This window comes from Squalius cephalus (assembly GCF_949319135.1).
Source record: "Squalius cephalus genome assembly, chromosome: 21".
Lineage (NCBI taxonomy): Eukaryota > Metazoa > Chordata > Actinopteri > Cypriniformes > Leuciscidae > Squalius > Squalius cephalus.
In genome coordinates this window covers 24,330,195-24,350,116 of record NC_137142.1, presented here as the reverse complement: position 1 = coordinate 24,350,116, position 19,922 = coordinate 24,330,195, and the positions used below count along the sequence as shown (strand labels likewise).

General features: G+C 37.7%; 1 protein-coding gene across 9 annotated transcripts in view; it reads left to right on the top strand.

Moving 5' to 3' along the window:
- The first annotated feature begins 828 nt into the window (after positions 1-828).
- The window catches only part of zswim8 (zinc finger, SWIM-type containing 8), a 49,397-nt gene continuing 30,303 nt past the window's right edge, over positions 829-19,922 (top strand). For 5 of the 9 annotated variants that reach the window (XR_013819591.1, XR_013819592.1, XM_079855992.1 and 2 more), the window contains exons 1-10: positions 829-1,127; positions 3,027-3,059; positions 6,512-6,665; positions 7,858-7,952; positions 10,210-10,382; positions 16,358-16,465; positions 17,272-17,353; positions 17,467-17,587; positions 19,140-19,341; positions 19,607-19,782. Coding sequence is in view for 7 of the 9 variants with exons in the window: in XM_079855992.1 (XP_079712118.1) it covers positions 950-1,127; positions 3,027-3,059; positions 6,512-6,665; positions 7,858-7,952; positions 10,210-10,382; positions 16,358-16,465; positions 17,272-17,353; positions 17,467-17,587; positions 19,140-19,341; positions 19,607-19,782 (1,322 nt within the window). In the remaining 2 variants the exon portion in view is untranslated. The remainder of the gene's footprint in view (positions 1,128-3,026; positions 3,060-6,511; positions 6,666-7,857; positions 7,953-10,209; positions 10,383-16,357; positions 16,466-17,271; positions 17,354-17,466; positions 17,588-19,139; positions 19,342-19,606; positions 19,783-19,922) is intronic. The other 4 variants (XM_079855994.1, XM_079855993.1, XM_079855990.1 and 1 more) reach the window with 1 other exon arrangement.

The window sequence follows — 19,922 nt, the reverse complement described above, 5'->3', positions numbered from 1 at the left end:
GTGTGTAGGGACATATAAGCACAGGTCGTGTCAGCGCTTATTTTGACAGTTTTTGAAGTGTTTGGGATTTCGGGTTAGCCGGAACGCTAGCAGGCTAATCGACTAACGTTAGCCTATCGGAGTTAGCAGAGCTACCTCGATCGAAATAAAACAACCGTACCTGGGTTGTTTTGGGTTAACACAGGTTTACTACTGTGATATGGCCTTATTTAAGAGAAATATCCATGCAGAGGGTCACTAGGTGTACTTAGGGACCTGTTTTTCTTCACCGCTCTCTTGTTTTGTTAGCCGTAGAGCTGTTGTGGGACTCGAGGCTCAGCTGATAGGACGAACAGAGGAGAGGGGGTTTAAATTAACATTTGAGTGAAAATAACTCCTGCTTGCTGAAACGACCAGAACTCTGCTAACATGTTTACATGCAAGTGAGTCACTACAGTCCATGCTGTCAAATAACATTACTTGCTATGTAGTTTGAATACTACACTAAAGAGGGGCTTATTGATTTCAAAATCTTATTTCATAAGATTTAAACCTCAACAAAGGTCCAGTAATACATATCTGGAGTGTTCTGTCCTGTACGTACACACTTGACGATGTAAGACACCACTTATATAGGGGGGGAAGTCATAAGTATATAGGTTTATTAAATCTTTAGCTATGGGCTGTCACTTTTTTCAACAACTAGACCCCTAAGCGTCTCCAGCAATTGGGGTCTAAAAGCATGGATTAACTCCACTTAACTGCACCGCAGTGATGTGCAAGTGCTCCATCTGACAACCTAAATATAGCCTACATTTTTAAGAAACGCAGGCTTTTTTGAGGGGCTTCGCAGGGTGTTTGGGTTGAGTGTGAGTTTCCCCTCCCCCTGAGCGAGTGTCACTTTCTCAAAACAACAGAAGCTCAGAGGCACGTTCAGTTGGAGCTTTCAGGTCTCCACACAGCGGATGTGATGGAACTGATGTTCGCTGAGTGGGAAGACGGAGAGAGGTTCTCCTTTGAAGATTCGGACCGTTTTGAGGAGGACTCCCTGTGCTCATTCATATCAGAGGCGGAAAGCCTCTGCCAGAACTGGAGAGGATGGAGGAAACAGTCTGCCGGCCCAAATTCACCCACTGTGAAGATTAAAGGTAATGGAATATTGTATTTGTGTGCTGTGAAATGCTTTATGTGCTGCTGTCATTGTAACGTGAGCGCACTGTTCCTTGGCATGGCTGCACTTTTGACCTTAGGATGTATTCTTAACTTATGGATAACACTGTCACGTGACCTGCATGTTCAGAACTAACAAATGAAACTACCTCCAAACCTATTTTTTACAGTCTATGCTCCAAACATAGCCCTATTTGGAGAATATAAGAATACATTTTGTATATATTATAGTAAGTTTCCCATCTTTGTGTTAAATGCATTTTTGAAGGTCAGTTATGGCCTTCTTTAAGCGTTGGCTTGTAACATGTTAAGCATCTTAAATATATGCATCAAATATACTGTTCTCTATGATAGGGTGCAGTGTGGTAAAATGCCCCACTGATATAATTTTATCTTTCATCTTATAGCATAGCAACTAAAGCCACTACACTACTTTCATAACACCTGTAGAACTACAGCACATTGTTTTGCATGCAGGGATGAAGTGATTTGTTGCAATGATTTTGCAAAGTGAGTCCATAGTGACTTTCAGACACTATGGAGATTTATTTGTGAAATATGCATGTAAAAATGTTTCTTTAATATGCACATCATCTGTTTACAAATTATAGAGTAATACAGCAGTTTAAAAAATATATAAATATAAGATATTATTAAATACCCAAAGTGATTTTAATTAAGCAGCAAAAAAGATATATTTTGCTTAAGTTTTGCACATTTTATTCACTAAATGTGTGTTGTTTCAGCAATATTCAATGTGTTTTTTTTTTCTGTTATAATTTCTTAAAAGGAGTCTTTAGATTTGTACTCTAGTAAAAAAAAAAAAAAAAAATCATGTATTTTGAATTGTTTTCAATGTGAGTGAAATTTGACTTGAAGATCACAGGTGAGTGAAATGTCAGAGGACAATAGTAAACTTAAAGGGATAGTTCACCCAAAAATAAAAATTGTCATCATTTACTTACCCTCATGTTGTTCCAAACCTGTAAGACTGTCGTTCATCTTCGTAACACAACTGAAGATTTTTTTTTAATGAAATCTGAGTCCTTTCTGTTTGTTCATTGACATCTATGCAACTACCATTTGGATGCTTCAAAACGTTCACAAAGAGATTGTAAAACTAATTCATATGAATTGAGTGGTTTAGTCCAAATTTTCTGAAGAGACACGATCACTTTATATGATGAACAGATTTTATTTAGGCTTTTGTTCACACATAAACATTGATCAGCAAACATAAACAGAATCTCAACTAACCTGCTTGATGCGCGAGAACAAACCACTTGCGGAAGCTCAAACGTGCTGCGCAACACGAGAATGAACCTCATTAGGACATTATAGCTTGAGCTTCCTTTACCATGTTAGATGTGTGCGTTGATGAATGTTTATAGGCTATGTGAATAAAAATTAAATCTGTTTAGTGTATAAAGCAATTGTGTCTCTTCAGAAAATTTGGACTAAACCACTCAATTAATATAGATTAGTTTTACAATCTCTCTATGAACATTTTGAAGCGTCAAAGTGGTAGTTGTGTTGCTTTCAATGGAGGGACAGAAATCTCTCAGATTTCATTAAAAATATATTTGAGTTCCAAAGATGAACGAAAGTCTTACAGTTTTGGAACGACATGAGGGTGAGTAAATGATGACAGAATTTTCATTTTTGGTTAAACTTACCCTTTAAAAGGGATAGTTCCTCCCAAAAATAAAAATGATGTAATTTGCTCATCCTGATGCCTTTCCAACCCTGTATGACGTAAGTTGTTTTGTGAACTAAAATAAGATATTTTCAAAAATGTCTTTTTCCCCATACCATGAAAGTCAATGGGTTGTTTGAACCCCAACATTCTTCAAAATATCTTCTTTTGTGTTCCGCAGAAGAAAGTCATACAGGCTTGAAACAACATGAGGGTAAGTAAAAGATGACAATTTATATTTGGATGAACTGTCCCTTTATTATATTGACTAGAAAAAGCAATGTCCAATTGTTATTCATTTATGCATTTCTTTTTTAGTTCAGATTTGTCTCTATAAAAATGTTTTACAGTATCCATAGCTTTTTTTTTTTTCTAGCAGTAAATCTAGATCTTTGATATTGCAGCACAACTGTGATGTGTTAAAATCATGCCTGAAACAACTTTGAGTTGCATTTGGTCAGTCACTCTGTATTACTGCAAGTTCTTTAAACTGCTGAAACTCCATCCCACCAAACGCCCCATGCAGTGCATGTGTCCAGAGAGTTGTCAGTTGTGAAGGGAGAGATCTGTGCTGGTGCAGATCTGTGAGTGGAGCATGTAACATTTGTTGGATAAGTTAAGGTTGTTTGGAAAGGAAGGCCTGTGTGGTGTTTAGATTGAGAGTGAGTGAGTGTTGTGGGGGGTTGGGTGGAGTAGTTGAGCAGCAGAGGGCTGTAAAAAGATCTTTGTCTTGTGCAGGTCACTGCCTCAGAGCAGAGGATTGTGGTTAAATAAAAAAAGCCACATTTGATCAATCTGCATAATGCTGCTGATTTTGCACAGCCCAGTTTTAGACACCAAATCCCCCTGTTTTGTTTTTTTGTTTTTTATCATAATCTGTTCTAAAAGTAAATCAGAGGTATATCACATGCCCGTTTTCTTGGCACTGGAACTGAGGGAACACAATCACTCAGACGTAGCTGTTTATATAGCACTCAGTGAGCTGGGTGTCTTTGTTCTCTGGTTGTTGGGCAGCAGGCGGTTGGGTTTGGAGCAGTGAGACGGCAGACCGCTCATGAGAGACTGTCTCACCTATTCACTGCCTCACAAAAGACAAAGCTGTCTCGTTGCCTGTGTTAACTCCTTTTCTGTTGGTCACCATGGTTAAGTCAGCCAAGATTGGCTATGAGTGTGCCACCTGATTCATTGGGATCTCGCTCACACTTATGCACATATTGTTGCTGAGCAGCTGTTTGTTGGCAGCACCTTTAATGAGTCACCTGTCCCCTGTGAAGTTGTTGTCTCTATGACTCCCACTGTCTGTCTATAATGTATTCTTGTATCTACTTGTGGTCTGGGTAATTCATCTCCAAAGTAGTTTAGCGTTTCATCTTTTGGCGGTTGGTTTTAGATTATGTGGGTGGCTGGTAATGGTGTGGTTTGCTTCTATTTAACCATGACACGTTTCAGTGCTTTGCTTAACAGCCGAAACACCAGGTTGTAGGTAGACCGAGTAATGGTAAAATGTTAAGTTGCATGTTGTCAATAATTTTTCATCCTCTTAGTCTTTTTTTCCTGAAGGTAATATCATAGCATCCTTTTTGACAGTACTTGACATTGACAGTTGTGCTTTTTGGTTAAGGGTGATTGATTTAACCCTAGATAAAACTTGTCCCATTTTTAATAACATGGTCACACTTTGTGGAAATGGACAGTCCTTCTGATTTTCCTTCATGAGGAATCAGATAAATGATTCCTGTGTTAGAAGAACTTTGAAATTGAGGAGCTTGTTTCCTTTTTAGAATGCATTAGTTTATATTACTGTAAATAACTTGTATTGTAGACACACTATTGCCAGTTCACTACTTTTGCTCCGTAAACAAAAAAAGTTCCAAAAGTCAGTGTGGAAAAAAAGCATATTCAAACTGTTTTTTCATTCCAGAATGAATCTGAGCAAGTCATTGAATCTGTCAAATCTACTGATTCGTTCAAAAACACAAAGACAATCACTTGTTGGAATGAATTGATTGAATGAATGATTCAATGATTTACTCATAGGCCCACAATTGTGATATTTACACTTGTCTGCTTATCAAATATGTTCAGTATTTGGTTCAAGGGGGCATGAAGAAGTTTGGGTAGTGTGTGTAGAACCTTTGATGACCCAGTGGGACTTCACTTGTTTTGTTTTGTGAAGTTTCTTGAATGAATCAGTGTTTTTGAACAAATCGGTTTACTGAATGATTTGATGACTCACTCAAAAACATTTACTTTCTACATGTAACCAGACAGAGTCACTGAAAAATCGATTAATGCACTTCATCTACAACTTATTTAGTGCTAGTTTGTGTCCTTAATGTTTTTATTATGTAGTAATAACTCTTTTATAAAAACCGTAAGACAGTTGAGGCTTTTGTACCATTTATACTAGTATAATCAGGTCTAAATGTTGTTTTTAGGTCACAATATGTTATATTAAAAAATATGTGGCAGTTGTATAGTGACTGCAAACCAGTGCATTGTCTGTGTGAATGTAATTTGAGATGCGGCTCTAAGGTGACCGAGTACAGTGGATTACAGTGCCATTGCCTAAAGCTCTGTTATGATAATGACCTGATGTTGGTGTTCATTTCAAACGGATCTTGCTAATATCTTATGAGATAAGTATGTCACTACAGCCTTGCAGCTCAATATAAGAAAAGTTGTATTATATGTGCTGCCTCTGAAACCTGTGTTTGAGTTCACTTTAGGCTGTAGGCACAGATATTCAGTTGTTCCTAAAGGAGTGTTTTTTTTAGTCTTGAGTATTTTTCATTATTAATGCCTGGCGACTCTTATCATTGTCTGGAGGAAATTAGTGACTTGAAACCAGGACCCTGCAGGATACTGGAACCCCCCACCCCTTCTCAGCGGACAGCATTTAGTCCCTGTTGGCAGCTCTCCGGTTTTCTCTCCATTTAGCCTTGAGTGTATATGAACCGTCTGGTTTAGGAACAAAATAGGTTGCCTGAGGTCTTGAACCTCACTTCTCAGTCCTGTTCCCTCCATTTCAAAATGAGTCATTTGAACTGCAGCCATCTGTGTGACTATTGTTCAACTATTCGACAGAGGTGCCAAGTAGTTTTGATTGTTTAATGCAGAGTGGCTGTGACCGGAATGTAGTGATTTTATCAACCTACTGATCTAGCCATCTCAAGGCCTGTTCAATGCCAACACGAATGTTCGGCATGATCATTTGGTCAGATTGGTCTGGTTCTGGGTTCATCCTCAGCTATTCACTGTCACTAAGCAAAATATTATTTTCATGAGCACCACCAAATCATAGTTTTACATAACAGCAACAGCTCTGCACATGTGACCACACACAAAAAAATTTGGTGTAGGATTTAGCCTACTTTGAAACTGTTTTCACTCAGAAATTGCTAGTGAATTTCACAAATTATTACAAATAAATGGCAAGTAGCACCGAATTAAACGTGTGTGGCTGTTTGTGTTGGTCTGAACAGACGCTTTAACAGCTGTTCTTTCAAATTAAAATGTTTATTGCACAGAACTTTCACACGGAATATTTGTCTGTGTGAACAGGCCTTCAGATTGCTGCTAAATAGCCATCGACGTCATTAATTCTTTGAGTATCTAGTTTATCTGAAGCAGAAACTGTAACTCAGATGTCACTTCCTTTCTTAGATGGACAAGTCATCCCTCTGGTGGAGCTGTCGGCCAAGCAGGTGGCATTCCATATTCCTTTTGAAGTGGTGGAAAAGGTCTATCCTCCCGTTCCTGAGCAGCTCCAATTGCGGATCGCCTACTGGAGCTTTCCAGAGAACGAAGAGGACATCAGGTAAAAGCCCACAGACCTTGGAACTGCTAATAAACAGTATTAAACACTGGCCAGTCACTGCTTGGATTTAAATAGGCAAATAATTAAGAGTCTATGGAAATAACATTTATTTCCATTAAGAGGTGCATCAATTTTTGGTCAAGATCTTGTATTGACAATGCAAGAGTCATGTACTCTGTAAAGTCTGCTCTAACATATCCCAAATACTTTCAATGAATTTAAGGTCTGGGCTCAGAGGTGCCAATTCATGTGTGATTTCTTCAGGCTCCCTCCAAACCAATCTCACAATTTGAGCCTGATGAGTCTTGGCTTTGTCATCCTGGAATATGGCCATGATGCGTCTTCCTACATGGTTGTTTAAGAAATGAAAAGCTAAACACTCCATCAGTTAGGGTTAGAAGAACTGTTGCCAAACATATAACTAGCTAAAACATAATATTCACTGCAATAATGATCCAGTCATAGACTTTTAAGCATTTGGCTATTTAAAGGGTTAGTTCACCCAAAAATTCTGTCAGTAATTACTCACCCTCATGTTGTTCCAACCCCTTAAGACTTTCGTTCATCTTCGGAACACAAATTAAGATTTTTTTTATTAAATCTGAGAGCTGGATCACTGCTCCATAGGCTTCGATGGGATCAAAACTTGCCGGCCCAGAAAAGTTAGTAAAGACATTGTTAGACAACGAGAATACTTTCTGTGCACAAAAAAAAAACAAATGAATGAATAGGTGAATAAAGTTGTTATTTTTGTTTGTTTTTTTGCGCACAAAAGTATTCTCGTCGCTTGATAAACTTATTGTTGAGCCACTGTAGTCACTTGGACTATTTTAAACATTGTCTTTACTAACTTTTCTGGGCCGGCAAGTTTCGATCCCATAGAAGCCTATGGAGGAGTGAGACAGCTCATAGATTTAATCAAAAATATCTTAATTTGTGTTCCGAAGATGAACAAAAGTCTTACGGGGTTGGAACAACATGAGGGTGAGTAATTACTGAAAGAAGTTTTATTTTTGGTTGAATTAACCCTTTAAATCCACACAGCAACTTTTTTTTTGGCCGCGCAGTGTATTATTTTAAATATTTGTGCTTTACGTTTATGCTTAACCAGATTACCAGAATGCCTGTTAAGACATAGAGTATGACCTGCTGAATGCTCAGTTTAATTTCCTTCTCCTTTCTGTTTGTGCAGATTATACTCTTGTTTGGCCAATGGCAGCCCTGATGAGTTTCAGCGTGGTGAGCAGCTCTATAGAGTGAGAGCTGTTAAAGACCCTCTGCAGATAGGTGAGAAATCAAAGACATTTAAGTATTTATTGTGTCATGAGTGGTGGGTTTTTGACCAAAATATTCGGAAAGTCTCTTTTGGTGAATTGCTTTGCTGCACTGAACAATTCTCACATAAATCTGAATGGTTTTTTTATAGGATATAAATCTTAAAATCGCACCCTAAATAAGCCATACTTGTGTTTAGAGTCATCTTTGGCTCTGTACATGTTCAATGCCAAGTCTTCAAATGGCCTGAGAGACAACCAGAGGCATGGCACATAAGGCTGAGTGTATGTGTAAGTGGTTTAAGCTCAGGCTGTGTGAATGAACGCTGTTGTTGGAGGCGGTGGGCCATACAGCAGCAGAGGGAAATCATGATGCAGCTGGCCCAAGCCTGACCTAGCCTTTGCACACGCACACACCCTTCAGGGCTCTGCCTGCGTGCCGATTCACAGTGTTTAGACTGCCCGTAGAATTCAAGGTTAGAAATGTGTAATTAATGAGTCAGATACTTCCAGGTAAGTTGTGTCGGTAACACTTTATAATAAGGTTTCATTAGTTAATATTAACTAACATGAACTAACAATGAATAACCATTTGTTACAGTATTTATAAATCTTTGTTAATGTTAGTTAATAAAAATACAGTCAATGTTTGCTCGTGTTAGTTCACAGTGCATTTAACTAATGTTAACAACCAGAACTTTTGATTTTAATCATTTATTAGTAAATGTTGACATTGTAAATAATTTTGATTAATAAATGCTGTTGAAGTCTTGCTCATTCTCATTTCATGTTAACTAATGTAGTTAACTAATGAAACCTTATTTAAAAGTGTTACCAATGTGTCAGTAGCTCTAATAGTAAATAGTGATCTTGCTGTTTAAACATCGTAACTTTCTAGAGGGAAAAATTCAACTTGCTTGTTCCTCAGAAGCATACTTTAGGTTTTTGGTTGCATTTTGACCCCTCGGTGTGTTTGGTTCTTCTGATTTATGTGAGTTTCGCTCACTGCTTTTTTGTTTACAGTGTATTAGCAGATTGTTAGGGGGATTTATTATCAATTATATGATTCTGAAAAGACCATAAAAAAATCCTCCTCTAGCTGCCCTGGCCAATCAGTGACAACCCACCACACTGACCTCCTAACTGCCCGTCAAGGCCAAATCAAACGTTTTCAGTCACTCCACCAGAGTGGAGCCAGAGTGGTCTGACAGAGACAGCTGCACCTAAAAGGGAAGTGCTTCCAAAACTCTTCCCATTGCACTGTGTTTAACCTCATAGTGAGAATACAGTGCTAAAAAGACTATAACCTTCAGCCTTTTCATGTCATGCCCAAACTTCTTGGTTGTTACAGACCTATTAGTCTATTCAACAAACATTGCTGCGTTGCCCACTGGGATATCAGATAGACCCTTTCAGTCACTTAATTTGTGGTTCATGTGAGGTAAATTATCAGTTTAATCAGAGATTAAGTTTACCATGACTGTAACAATATCACTAATACTAACATTATATTCTTTAATGACGTGTAACTGATGACAACCTAGTGACATTTGCAATTATGATGTGCTTATTGGTCCAGCCAGTTGTTCTCTTAATTAAAGAAAAACCCTGTTTTATACAAAGTTTTTTTTACGAAAACTTTGGGCCTTTTGTTTTATCAGGGACAGCTGACAGGAGAATGTGGGTCATGAATAAAGGAATAGAGGGGTACTTTTGGCACCGACAGGTAGACTGAAAGAAAAAAAGAGGCAGTGTAGTAGAATTGGCTTGAGGAGGCCCGTTGAATTTGGAACAGGAGCTATAAGCTGAAACCACCCACTACCCCCACCTCTGCTCTTACTGGCCAGAGGAGTGCTGGCCGCTGTCCAGTGGTAAAAGCTTTCGGCCAACCCCCTGCACTCGACTCTCCACACACACTCCATGCACACATTTCTCTCTTTCCATCTCAGATGTCTTTCATTTCCTGTTTGGTCTGTGTACAGTTCAATTGCTGTTTTATCATTCAGTCTTAGTCACCAAACTCCCTCAGCCTTTTAAACATTAATGTTTCCCAATTTTTCTTTAAATACCTCCTTGCATCAGGTGCAAATATGATGTTTTCAAAATAATCCCTCTAAAACAAAGCACAAGTTTTCATATTAAACAGAATTTTACAACTAATAACTCCCCAATAATAAGGACATTTTTATCCAGAGTGTGAGGAGAATGTGAACTAGTTTTGTGTTGAAATGTGTTACCAAAGACTGACATGCTTTTGTTCCCTTAAACAGGTTTCCACCTCAGTGCCACAGTAGTGTCGCCCCAGGCCGGCCAATCAAAAGGAGCCTACAATGTGGCTGTAATGTTTGACCGCTGCCGCATCACTTCCTGCAGCTGCACCTGTGGAGCAGGAGCCAAATGGTGTGCCCACGTTGTGGCCCTCTGCCTCTTCAGAATTCACAATGTAAGAGTTTGTAGGTACACACATTGTCCTCTCGCTGGGGATACATAGTATAACTGAGTTTTTTTATTTTTATTTGTAATTTTTTTATTGGATATTTAATTGTGCATTCTTTATTTAACCTATTTTTACACGTCAATAATGCTAATGCTCACTCAAAGTTAATCTTTAAAAACACTTATTTAATATCAATGTTAAATGTCATTTTCAGCAAATCTGAAAAGTTATATACTGTATATCGTCGCTGTTGGGCGGAAATCTTGTTTCTCCAAAAACGCTACTTTTCAGGAAATGGAAAAATGCTATTTTTTTTAAAGGGGCATTTCACCCATTTGAACATTGTTTTTTATTGAAAGTGGGTCATATATGTAGTCGAAATGTAAAATAAATTTTGAATTTGGTGCCTTTGTGACCGAGAAAAGACAAAAAATAACTTCAGGACGCATTTGTATGAAAGACAACAACTCCCACAATGCACCACATTGCACAGCTCCGCAAGCCACTCCCACTAATCCAGAAAGCGCATATCTACCTATAAGAGAAATCACTCTTCCGTCTACAAGGCTAGCTACCACCAGAGCTTGAAATTCATTTCACATTCACACAAAATGTCTAGTTAGTTGGCGAACTCATTAGTGCATTACTCCTCGTTTGTATTTCTTTCGAAAAGGTGAATTATTGCATGGTACCTGGATGTTCAGTCAGAACATATGCGGTGCGAAACTAGGATAGTTCTCAACACAAACGTCCGTGTCCTCGTCTGATTCAGAGATTTCGTCCAGGAGAAATTGTCATCGTTGAAATTCTTTGCCGCAGACGGACTCTATCTCTGTGTTCGTAGTTGCATCTTACAGTCTATGAGTTGCATAGTGAGATCACCGGCGCCACCAGTCCGCCCTAACTCGAGCCAGTCCGGGCTCCTCGTCCGCGGCAGGCAGGTCTTCTGCCTCGGCTGCTCTTCGCTATAATGCGGCTTGTAAAGGTAGCCACAAACACCTGATTCAAGCATCAGACTTCCGAAATCCTCTTCTTCTATATCATATTGAGCACTCTCCTCCGCTATTGTCATAACTTTACATCTGTCTCCACAGCGCCTGTTAGCTTAGCTTCAAACAAGATGGAGGATATTTGCTTTCAGTTTCAGAGAGTAAAGTCCCACCCACTGATCTGTAATAGGTCTGTAGCGTGAGCGGGTCCCGCCCCCTGGGAAAGATGAGGAACGAGTGCTTGTAGTCTCAACAGAAATCCCCCCCCTCTTACACTTCCTCCTACAATGACGCAAAATGACGATTTTTGCGTCATTGTAGGAGGAAGTGTAAAAGGTAAATAACAGATTTCTCCCGTCTCAGGGGAAAATGAGAGAGTGTTGCACGACCATTCAATAGTATGACTGGGTTTCTAACAATGCAAAGCTTAATGCAAATGGGTGAAGTGTCCCTTTAAATAAGCACTGCATTGTCAAAGCTGATATTGTGGCTTTATATATGGTCTGACACTTGCATGTGTCATTGTTATATTAACATTTGACCAAAATAAAGCTTAAATTGTGTTACAAGGTTTTTGACCAGAGAATTTCGAAGAATTTTGCTCATACGTTTTTTTTGTCTGTCATTAGAACGACTAAATCTGAGGCAGTAAGTGTATCTAATTTTTTTTCCATCAACTTACAGGTTAGTAAGTTTACTGTTGCTATGTGGGTGCTCAGTTCTTTCTGTCATTTGGCCAAAATCTCTTGTTTTTAAAGACAAAGTGCTATGCATAGTACTATAATTTGACAACAAATGCTAGCCTAAGACACTCTTCTCTGCTCCTCAAATACATAAAACAGTAGTGTGCGTCTGTCTGTCCATATATATATATATATATATATATATATATATATATGTATATATATATTATAATTTCGTAAGTAAAGAAAATGCTGTACTTATTCAAAAGAACCAGTTCTTTATTTCCCTTTGCATTGCAAGCAAGCAGAGAAAACGGCATACGGCACTTTATTCACGATAGAGGCGGATGGAGTTTTGACCAACAGTTTGAGGATCCAATAGAGTTATGAGGTTTAGTCTCAAGGTCTTTTTTAACTTTTCATTGGTTAAATATTTGCAAAACCCAGAAACGGTGACAAAGTAATGATTGGTGAAAAAATAATAATTAAATGACAAGATATGGATATACAAGGTTTCCACCCCAACACCGATATTTGTTTTCCATATTTCTCTTTCTTTCTTTTTTATTTTATTTTTTTAAGTAAAGTGCAATTACTGAGATTACCTTTGTTTGGGCTGGAATTTGATCTAGGGTGAAATACAGAGCTTAAAAGAGAAGTATATTTGAATGTGTCTGTTTATGAACACTGCAACTCCATATGTAGCATAGTTACGATTGTCCCTTAAGGTTCGAAGAAATGAATGCATTAAAAGAAAACAAGCTACTTAAGGCAACAGTTCTCATTGTCTCAAAATGACATATACACAGGAATTCAGATAGACGTATCTGTGGGGAAGATTTCACTTACAGCACATACACAAACTTTCTCTAGGTTTCCGTGCTGAGTGACCGTGGGCGTGAGAGCACTGAGAAGCTTTTGATTAGGTTTGATGCCTCCCTGTGGAGTCAGGAGGGTGGAGGGAAGGATCTGCACTGCTGTGATATCCCACCCCCCTTAGGAGGCCCTGCCGCAGTCAGATAGACCTGGCGGCCCGGGCCGTGGGTGGCGTTTAGCATTTTCATGTGGGCTTTGTCTTCAGTTTGCTGCCTTTGGGGGAAATTATAACAAACTTATTTTGCATAAGCTTTTCTCGCATGGTGTGATTTTGTTGTACATATCAAATACACAGTTCCCCTGTTTAGTTTCTTATTGCTGTCGCTAGATATACATTGTGTTTATTTGAATTTCATATTGTAATTTTGGAAAAGTGAAGGGAAATGAAGGAGAATTCAACTCTTTAAGTAGCCTAGTTTTTGCAACATGACACTTGCCAATGTTTGTAGGTTAGGTGTATCTTATCTTAAACCGTTTCTTGGCAAAAAACTTTGAGAGTGTTTAATTTGAATGCATTTACCATCATTGTGCATTCCTGTGCGTTTCAAACAGCTTTAGAGTCTATTATGCTATTGTGAGTTGAATAAACATTATATTCTTAGTTCTGCTATGATATGAGACCATTTATCAGCCACACAGGAATTTCAGTAAATCATTGACACTTAAGACTTGATATCTTGCTGCAGAATCCCTTCATTTGCCTCTTTGCGTGTTGAGGCCGGTGTTTGATGAGGTTACCTATCACTTTCTCACATCACAGCCTGCAGCCTGAAGTTCAAATGCTTCAGGCTTGACATTTAGCCCACCTACTCAACATCTCAAAGATTGTCACAAAGTATAATGCATTCCTGCAGACTTTTTCTATATCCTAAACAGAACATGACATCAAGAAAGATACAGACTCAAACAGTCATTGATACTACTGGATTATGATATTGTACATAGAGAAGCTAGAGAGGCATGCACCAGTGATAAACTTTGTGTGTCAGTCATTAGACCTCTCATTCTGCATCATCGCTGTGCCCTTTAACTATTTGAGTGGGCTTATGTGTTTTTTTCCCATGCAGTTAGCTGTCAGACTGTCCTCACAGCTCAAATTGCATCAATACATCTCCTCACCATGCTAATTATGCTGGTTGCAACTAGGATTAAAAAACATTTCAACTGACCTGATTTGAAAACATTAAAAAGGGTCCTAATCTTGACCAAAATGAACATAATTTTCCCTAAACTGCTTTGGAATAGTAACCACCAGGGTAATTATGTGGTAACCTTTTGCTTGAATTTAGTCTTTTAGCCAGTTTTCGTGACTTTTCACATTTGCAATTAACTTAAAGCTGAATTTTGCAAGAACCCAAAGCCATTTACAAATTTGCAGTACCTGAATTTGAAAAGGAAGTAAATTGCCATAATAGTCAGATTGAATGAGGGGTTTGGGATCTGCAGAAGAGGTGATAGGTGGTCCCTGAAAAAAGTTTACAGAATACATTTGCCAAATTTTAAATTGTTTTAGTTTCCTTCGTCTTTCTGTACAGCTGTTTAAAGTCAATATTCATTGCTGCACAAATACAGTACAATAAATTGAAGAAATGCTTTATATTTTAATATTTATATTTCTTCAATGGGTAACACTTTACAATAAGGTTCATTAGTTAACATTAGTTAACTACATTAGTTAGCATGAACTAATAATTAACTGGACTTACACAGAATTTATTAATCTTTGTTCATGTTAATTTCAACATTTACTAATACTTTATTCAAATCTTGTTAACATTAGTTAATGCACTGTGAACTAACATGAACAAACAATGAACGGCTTTATTTTGATCATCTAATGGTAACAAAGATGAACAAATACAGTAACAAATGTATTGCTCATGGTTAGTTCATGTTAGTTAATACATTAACTAATGGTAACTAATGAACCTTATTGTAAAGTGTTACCATTCAATGTAATATTTATTTACTTTGGCTTTAGTACAATAAATAATATATAGCATTATACACACACAGTAGTTAACATGTGGATCAAAAAAGTTTATCAAAGTTGTCCTAAGACAAAACGGGTATTGTTCAAAATTCATGTATAACTTTGATGAAAGGTTTTGATCCACTTCAAATGTTTATATATATATTAAAGTGAAGATTCTGTCATTTACTCACATTATATTGTTACACACCTGTATGAGTGTCTGTCTTCTGCTGAAGACAAAATAATATATTTTGAAGAATGTTGGTAACAGACAGTTGACGGTAGCCAAAAATACTATGGAAGTCAATGACTACCGTCAATGTTGGTTACCAACATTCTTCAAAATATATTCTTTATAGTTCATCTGAAGCATGCAACTCATACAGGTTTGGAACAACATAAGGGTGAGTAAATGATAGAATTTTCTTTTTTGGGTAAACTATCAATAAAATAGCAATATAAAACATAAAGCTGCCTTTTATTTACATTTTATCCATTTGGCAGGTGCATTTGTCCAAAGTAACTTAAATTACATTTAAGTTATACATTATTTTTTTTAATTCATGCATTCCCTGGGATTTAAACCCATAGTGCTAGAGTTACTAGTGCCATGATCTACTGTTTGAGCTACAGGAAGGCGTTAAAAAGGCCTTATGTTTAGGTTAATTTTAACTATTATAAAGTGTCTTTCTCACACTTAACAAATAGGTTTTAATGATTAAAATATATATCCATTTTATATTTTAGGAGGGATGTGGCTCCCTCATAAAAATATCATCATAATGAGGATCCTTGGAATCAAGACGATTGAAAACCCCCTAAGTTAGAATACATATTGTGTGAAATGTCTGCAGAAGGGTCAGTCTGATATTGTGTGTGGAAGAATGTGGTCTCCCATAGTTAGACTCTCAGCCACGTGGCTAATCCAGCACTCAGTCATACTGGGGCGTGTTGTCCAGGAATCCTAAACATTTCCGTCCTCCTTTTCCTCCTCAGTTTAGTTCTCCAGGTCTGTCCTTCATCCATCCTCCTCTCTCCCCATCCTCCATCTCCCAGACACAGCCAACACATTTCACTCCAGTAGTTCACAATGCTTCCCCCACGGGACACTCTGCATTCTCTTTAATAATCTCACTATGAGCCAAAGAGAGAATTAGCTCTGATCGGCTCAAAGCATGTCTATCTGGAGCTCATATATTATGTATGGGCCAATTGCAAATGAGGGGTACTCCAGCATGTGTGTCCACCATGAGCAGAAGGGAGTACCAGGTGATGGCACACTGAGACATCCACCTGAAGGCATCAAAGCCTCCAGATACATTAGAAATGCACAGAGTGTTTGCTAATGAGCAGCCTGCTCCTGGCTTAGTTTGCACTAGTGAGTAGGTTAAAGCACTGAAGCTTAATTTCAGTTATGTCTGCCAGCTTCACATATCAGTGACTTGTGTTTGGCTATAGGCTTCTGCTGTATGTCTTCGAGCACCTGTGTCAGAGTCCCTGTCCAGGTTACAACGGGATCAACTCCAGAAGTTTGCACAATACCTCATCAGTGAACTCCCACAGCAGGTGAGGCATGCGTTTTTTTTTTATTTGTTCTTATAAATTGACATGGTCTGGTTGCCTGTGGTTTCTCTGAGCTTTAAAGTGTCTTTGCACAGTTCTAAATAACTGTGATGAAGTGCACACAGTGGCCTCATTGTCCATATTGGGGTGTGACTGCTCAGATTTATTACAGCTCGGTTTGTATCATGGTTCTGTGTTCATGACTTTGGTGTGGTTCTGTAAATACTTGGTACAGAATGAGTCAGAAAACAGTTACCAATAATATTTATGTGGTAAATGCTAATGTTTTATTGTTTTATATTATGTATTATGTCATCATAATCTAATATTGTTACTTGTAGTGTTGTCAAAAGTACCGTGTGCATTGTGTTCACGAGCTCATCAAATATGTCTGTGATTGGCTACAACGATCAGCGCTTCAAAAACATGTTGTAAATATACATCAATGAGCGCTTACACAGATACACACGCGAGCGCTTCAAGACACTTTCAAACACTTCCGTGAGCTCTCAAACGCTCCCGTGCGTTTATCATTGTAGCCAATCACAGACATATCCGATGAGCGGGTGAACACAATGGCCAATCAGAGGTGTTTATGATTCTGCTAAACAGCGCTCAGTGTCACATTTTTTTTATTTCAGTACCGACTTGGTACCGAAGTCGGTACTTTTGACAACATTATATTAAACAATAAAAAAAAAAAAAAAATATTAAATTAATATTAATAAAAAACATTTGTCAGATAATTTCTCATCTGATGTTTAAATTAATTTCTGGTTTTATTGTGAATCGCTCTTTTGTATCTGCAGATCTTGCCGACAGCTCAGCGTCTTTTGGATGAGCTTCTTTCCTCCCAGTCTACCGCCATTAACACTGTGTGTGGAGCCCCGGGTATGCTCTGACCTACAAACCACAATTCATGAGTTTCTAAATGTCTAATTTTCTGTGAAGATATGCAGACCTTGTAAATCCTCATTTTTCTTTTCTAACGATTGGTTCCACAGATCCTACTGCTGGCCCTTCAGCCTCTGACCAGAGCACCTGGTATCTCGATGAGTCCACCCTAAGTGACAACATTAAGAAGACCCTGCACAAGTTCTGTGGCCCCTCACCGGTTGTGTTTAGGTAAAGGCAACCAGACTGGTACTACTTACAGTGTAGCACAGTTTACTGTTGTCATCTGTGGTCTAAACCAGTGTTTCCCAAACAGGCATACATGGTTTTTGGGGGTACTTTTTCTGACATTTTTTATTTTATTTGTATGGGTAAAGAATATACCTCACAAGCTAGAGTGCATACATATATATATATATATCACTGATTCTTGAGATAAGGGACAAAACATGTTTTAGAAGTTAGTTTTTATTATTTAATAATACATTAATTATAAAATTATTTATTTGTCGACAAAGGTCTCAGCCAATGAACTGAAAATGTTCTGAAAAGGTTTCTTTTCTAAAAATGTACATTTATTCACTTTAACTTAATTAGTCAACTCCGTCAGATGCATTAAAAACATGCTATTTTTTTTTAATTTGAGCCATCCAAAAACAATGTAAAGTCATCAATTATGTAATAATGGTGTTCAGTAAAGGAGCTAAATGAAAAAATACATTTTCTAAATTCTTTTCATGGGTTAGGGTTATGAACGATCCTGTTCCTAAATTTCTTAATTCTCTACCTTTTAAATATTAAATGTATATGACCAATTTTCAGTTGATGTTTTAATATTTTAATGCAATAAATGGAAAAAATAATAAAATATTTCTTAAAAATGATCAGAAACCTTCATCTGACAGTGTTAAATACTGAGGGAGTTGATAAAAACTGGCGGAGTTGACAAAGCTTCAACTGAAGTTTACAACAACTGACTGACAAGACAATAAATTAAGACAACTAACTAATTTTTAAACTAATATTTAATTTAATACAACAATCCTTCCAGTGGTTTGTTTTTCTTTTTTTAGCAGTACAGTACGTCTCATTATGGGTCTTCAGTAGCTCACAGAATACAAGCTTGTGTTAGGTTCCAGCAACAGAAATGTTCCCATTGTGAATCCAAAGAATCTGTTGCCCGTCTTTAAAACGCATCAATTACATATATTTTATTTGTGCCTGACCTACATGTTCACTCTCTATGAAGTCCATTACGTCAGTCCATTTGCTATTGCTGTGATCTCATGTGAGTGACAGGTTGTAAAAAGAAAGATGTGTACAGAATTATTTATAAGAACGGCAATATTCCATAAAAAAAAAGTTTCACCAATTTTGATCTCAGGGTGACAGTAGATGTAAAGATGCTGTTTATATAAGGCATGTATATCAGGCCAAATATATATGTAAATAAAATCATGAAACAAGATTTATTTTTTTGTATGGTTTGATATATTACAGATATATTACAGTATCTAGATTTCCTTGATGTAACTTTTTAAGTATTTTATTTGGATAAATTTATTTATTTTTAACATAAATAGGGCTTTTGTGTAGGACATGTTTTGTCCCTTATCTCAAGACTATATTTATGTATTTAAAACTAGCCTGCTTTGTGAGACGTTTTATCCAATATTGATTTGTATTTTAATAATGATAAAAAAATAGTTTTGTATAGACCTTCTTAGTATATTACAAGGGCCACAAACAATAACTGTTCTTTTTTGTCTCTTGTTGTTCTTAGTGATGTGAACTCCATGTACCTGTCGTCCACTGAGCCTCCGGCAGCTGCTGAATGGGCTTGTCTGCTGAGGCCCCTGCGAGGTAGAGAGCCAGAGGGCATCTGGAATCTTCTGTCCATCGTCAGAGAGATGTTTAAGAGGAGAGACAGCAACGCTGCACCTCTGTTAGAGATACTCACCGAACAGTGTCTCACTCATGAACAGGTACCAAACCTGACTCGGCCACACTTCACACCTCAGGGTGACCATTTCAAGTGTAAAAAAATTGCATCATCCTGTTGAAAACACTTGTCACATTTGTGCCTGCATTCAAACCATTCATTTTATTTTATTTCAGAAGGAAATTAAATATTTAGTTGTTGACTTTATATGCTTAATATTGGATTGGAGATGCATTTTAAACTCAACACTTAAATAATACATTTTTTATTCTAATGATACTATACTGCTCTTTTTGTTCTTCCTCAAGATCATTGGTTGGTGGTACAGTGTGAGGACATCCGCGTCTCACAGCAGTGCCAGCGGGCACACAGGTCGCAGTAATGGGCAGACAGAGGTCGCGGCACATGCATGTGCCAGTATGTGTGATGAGATGGTTGTCTTATGGAGACTGGCAGTGTTAGACCCTACCATGAGTCCCCAGAGGTGAGCAAGTTTGTACAGCTGGTTAAGCTCTAAAGTACTAGTGATTCTTAATGGTTGTGATGTTGATCTAGAATTGCTCAATTTAAGATTTGTGGCTGTATTTTTCATCAATTAGGTAAGGTAATGTTTTCCCCTTTTTG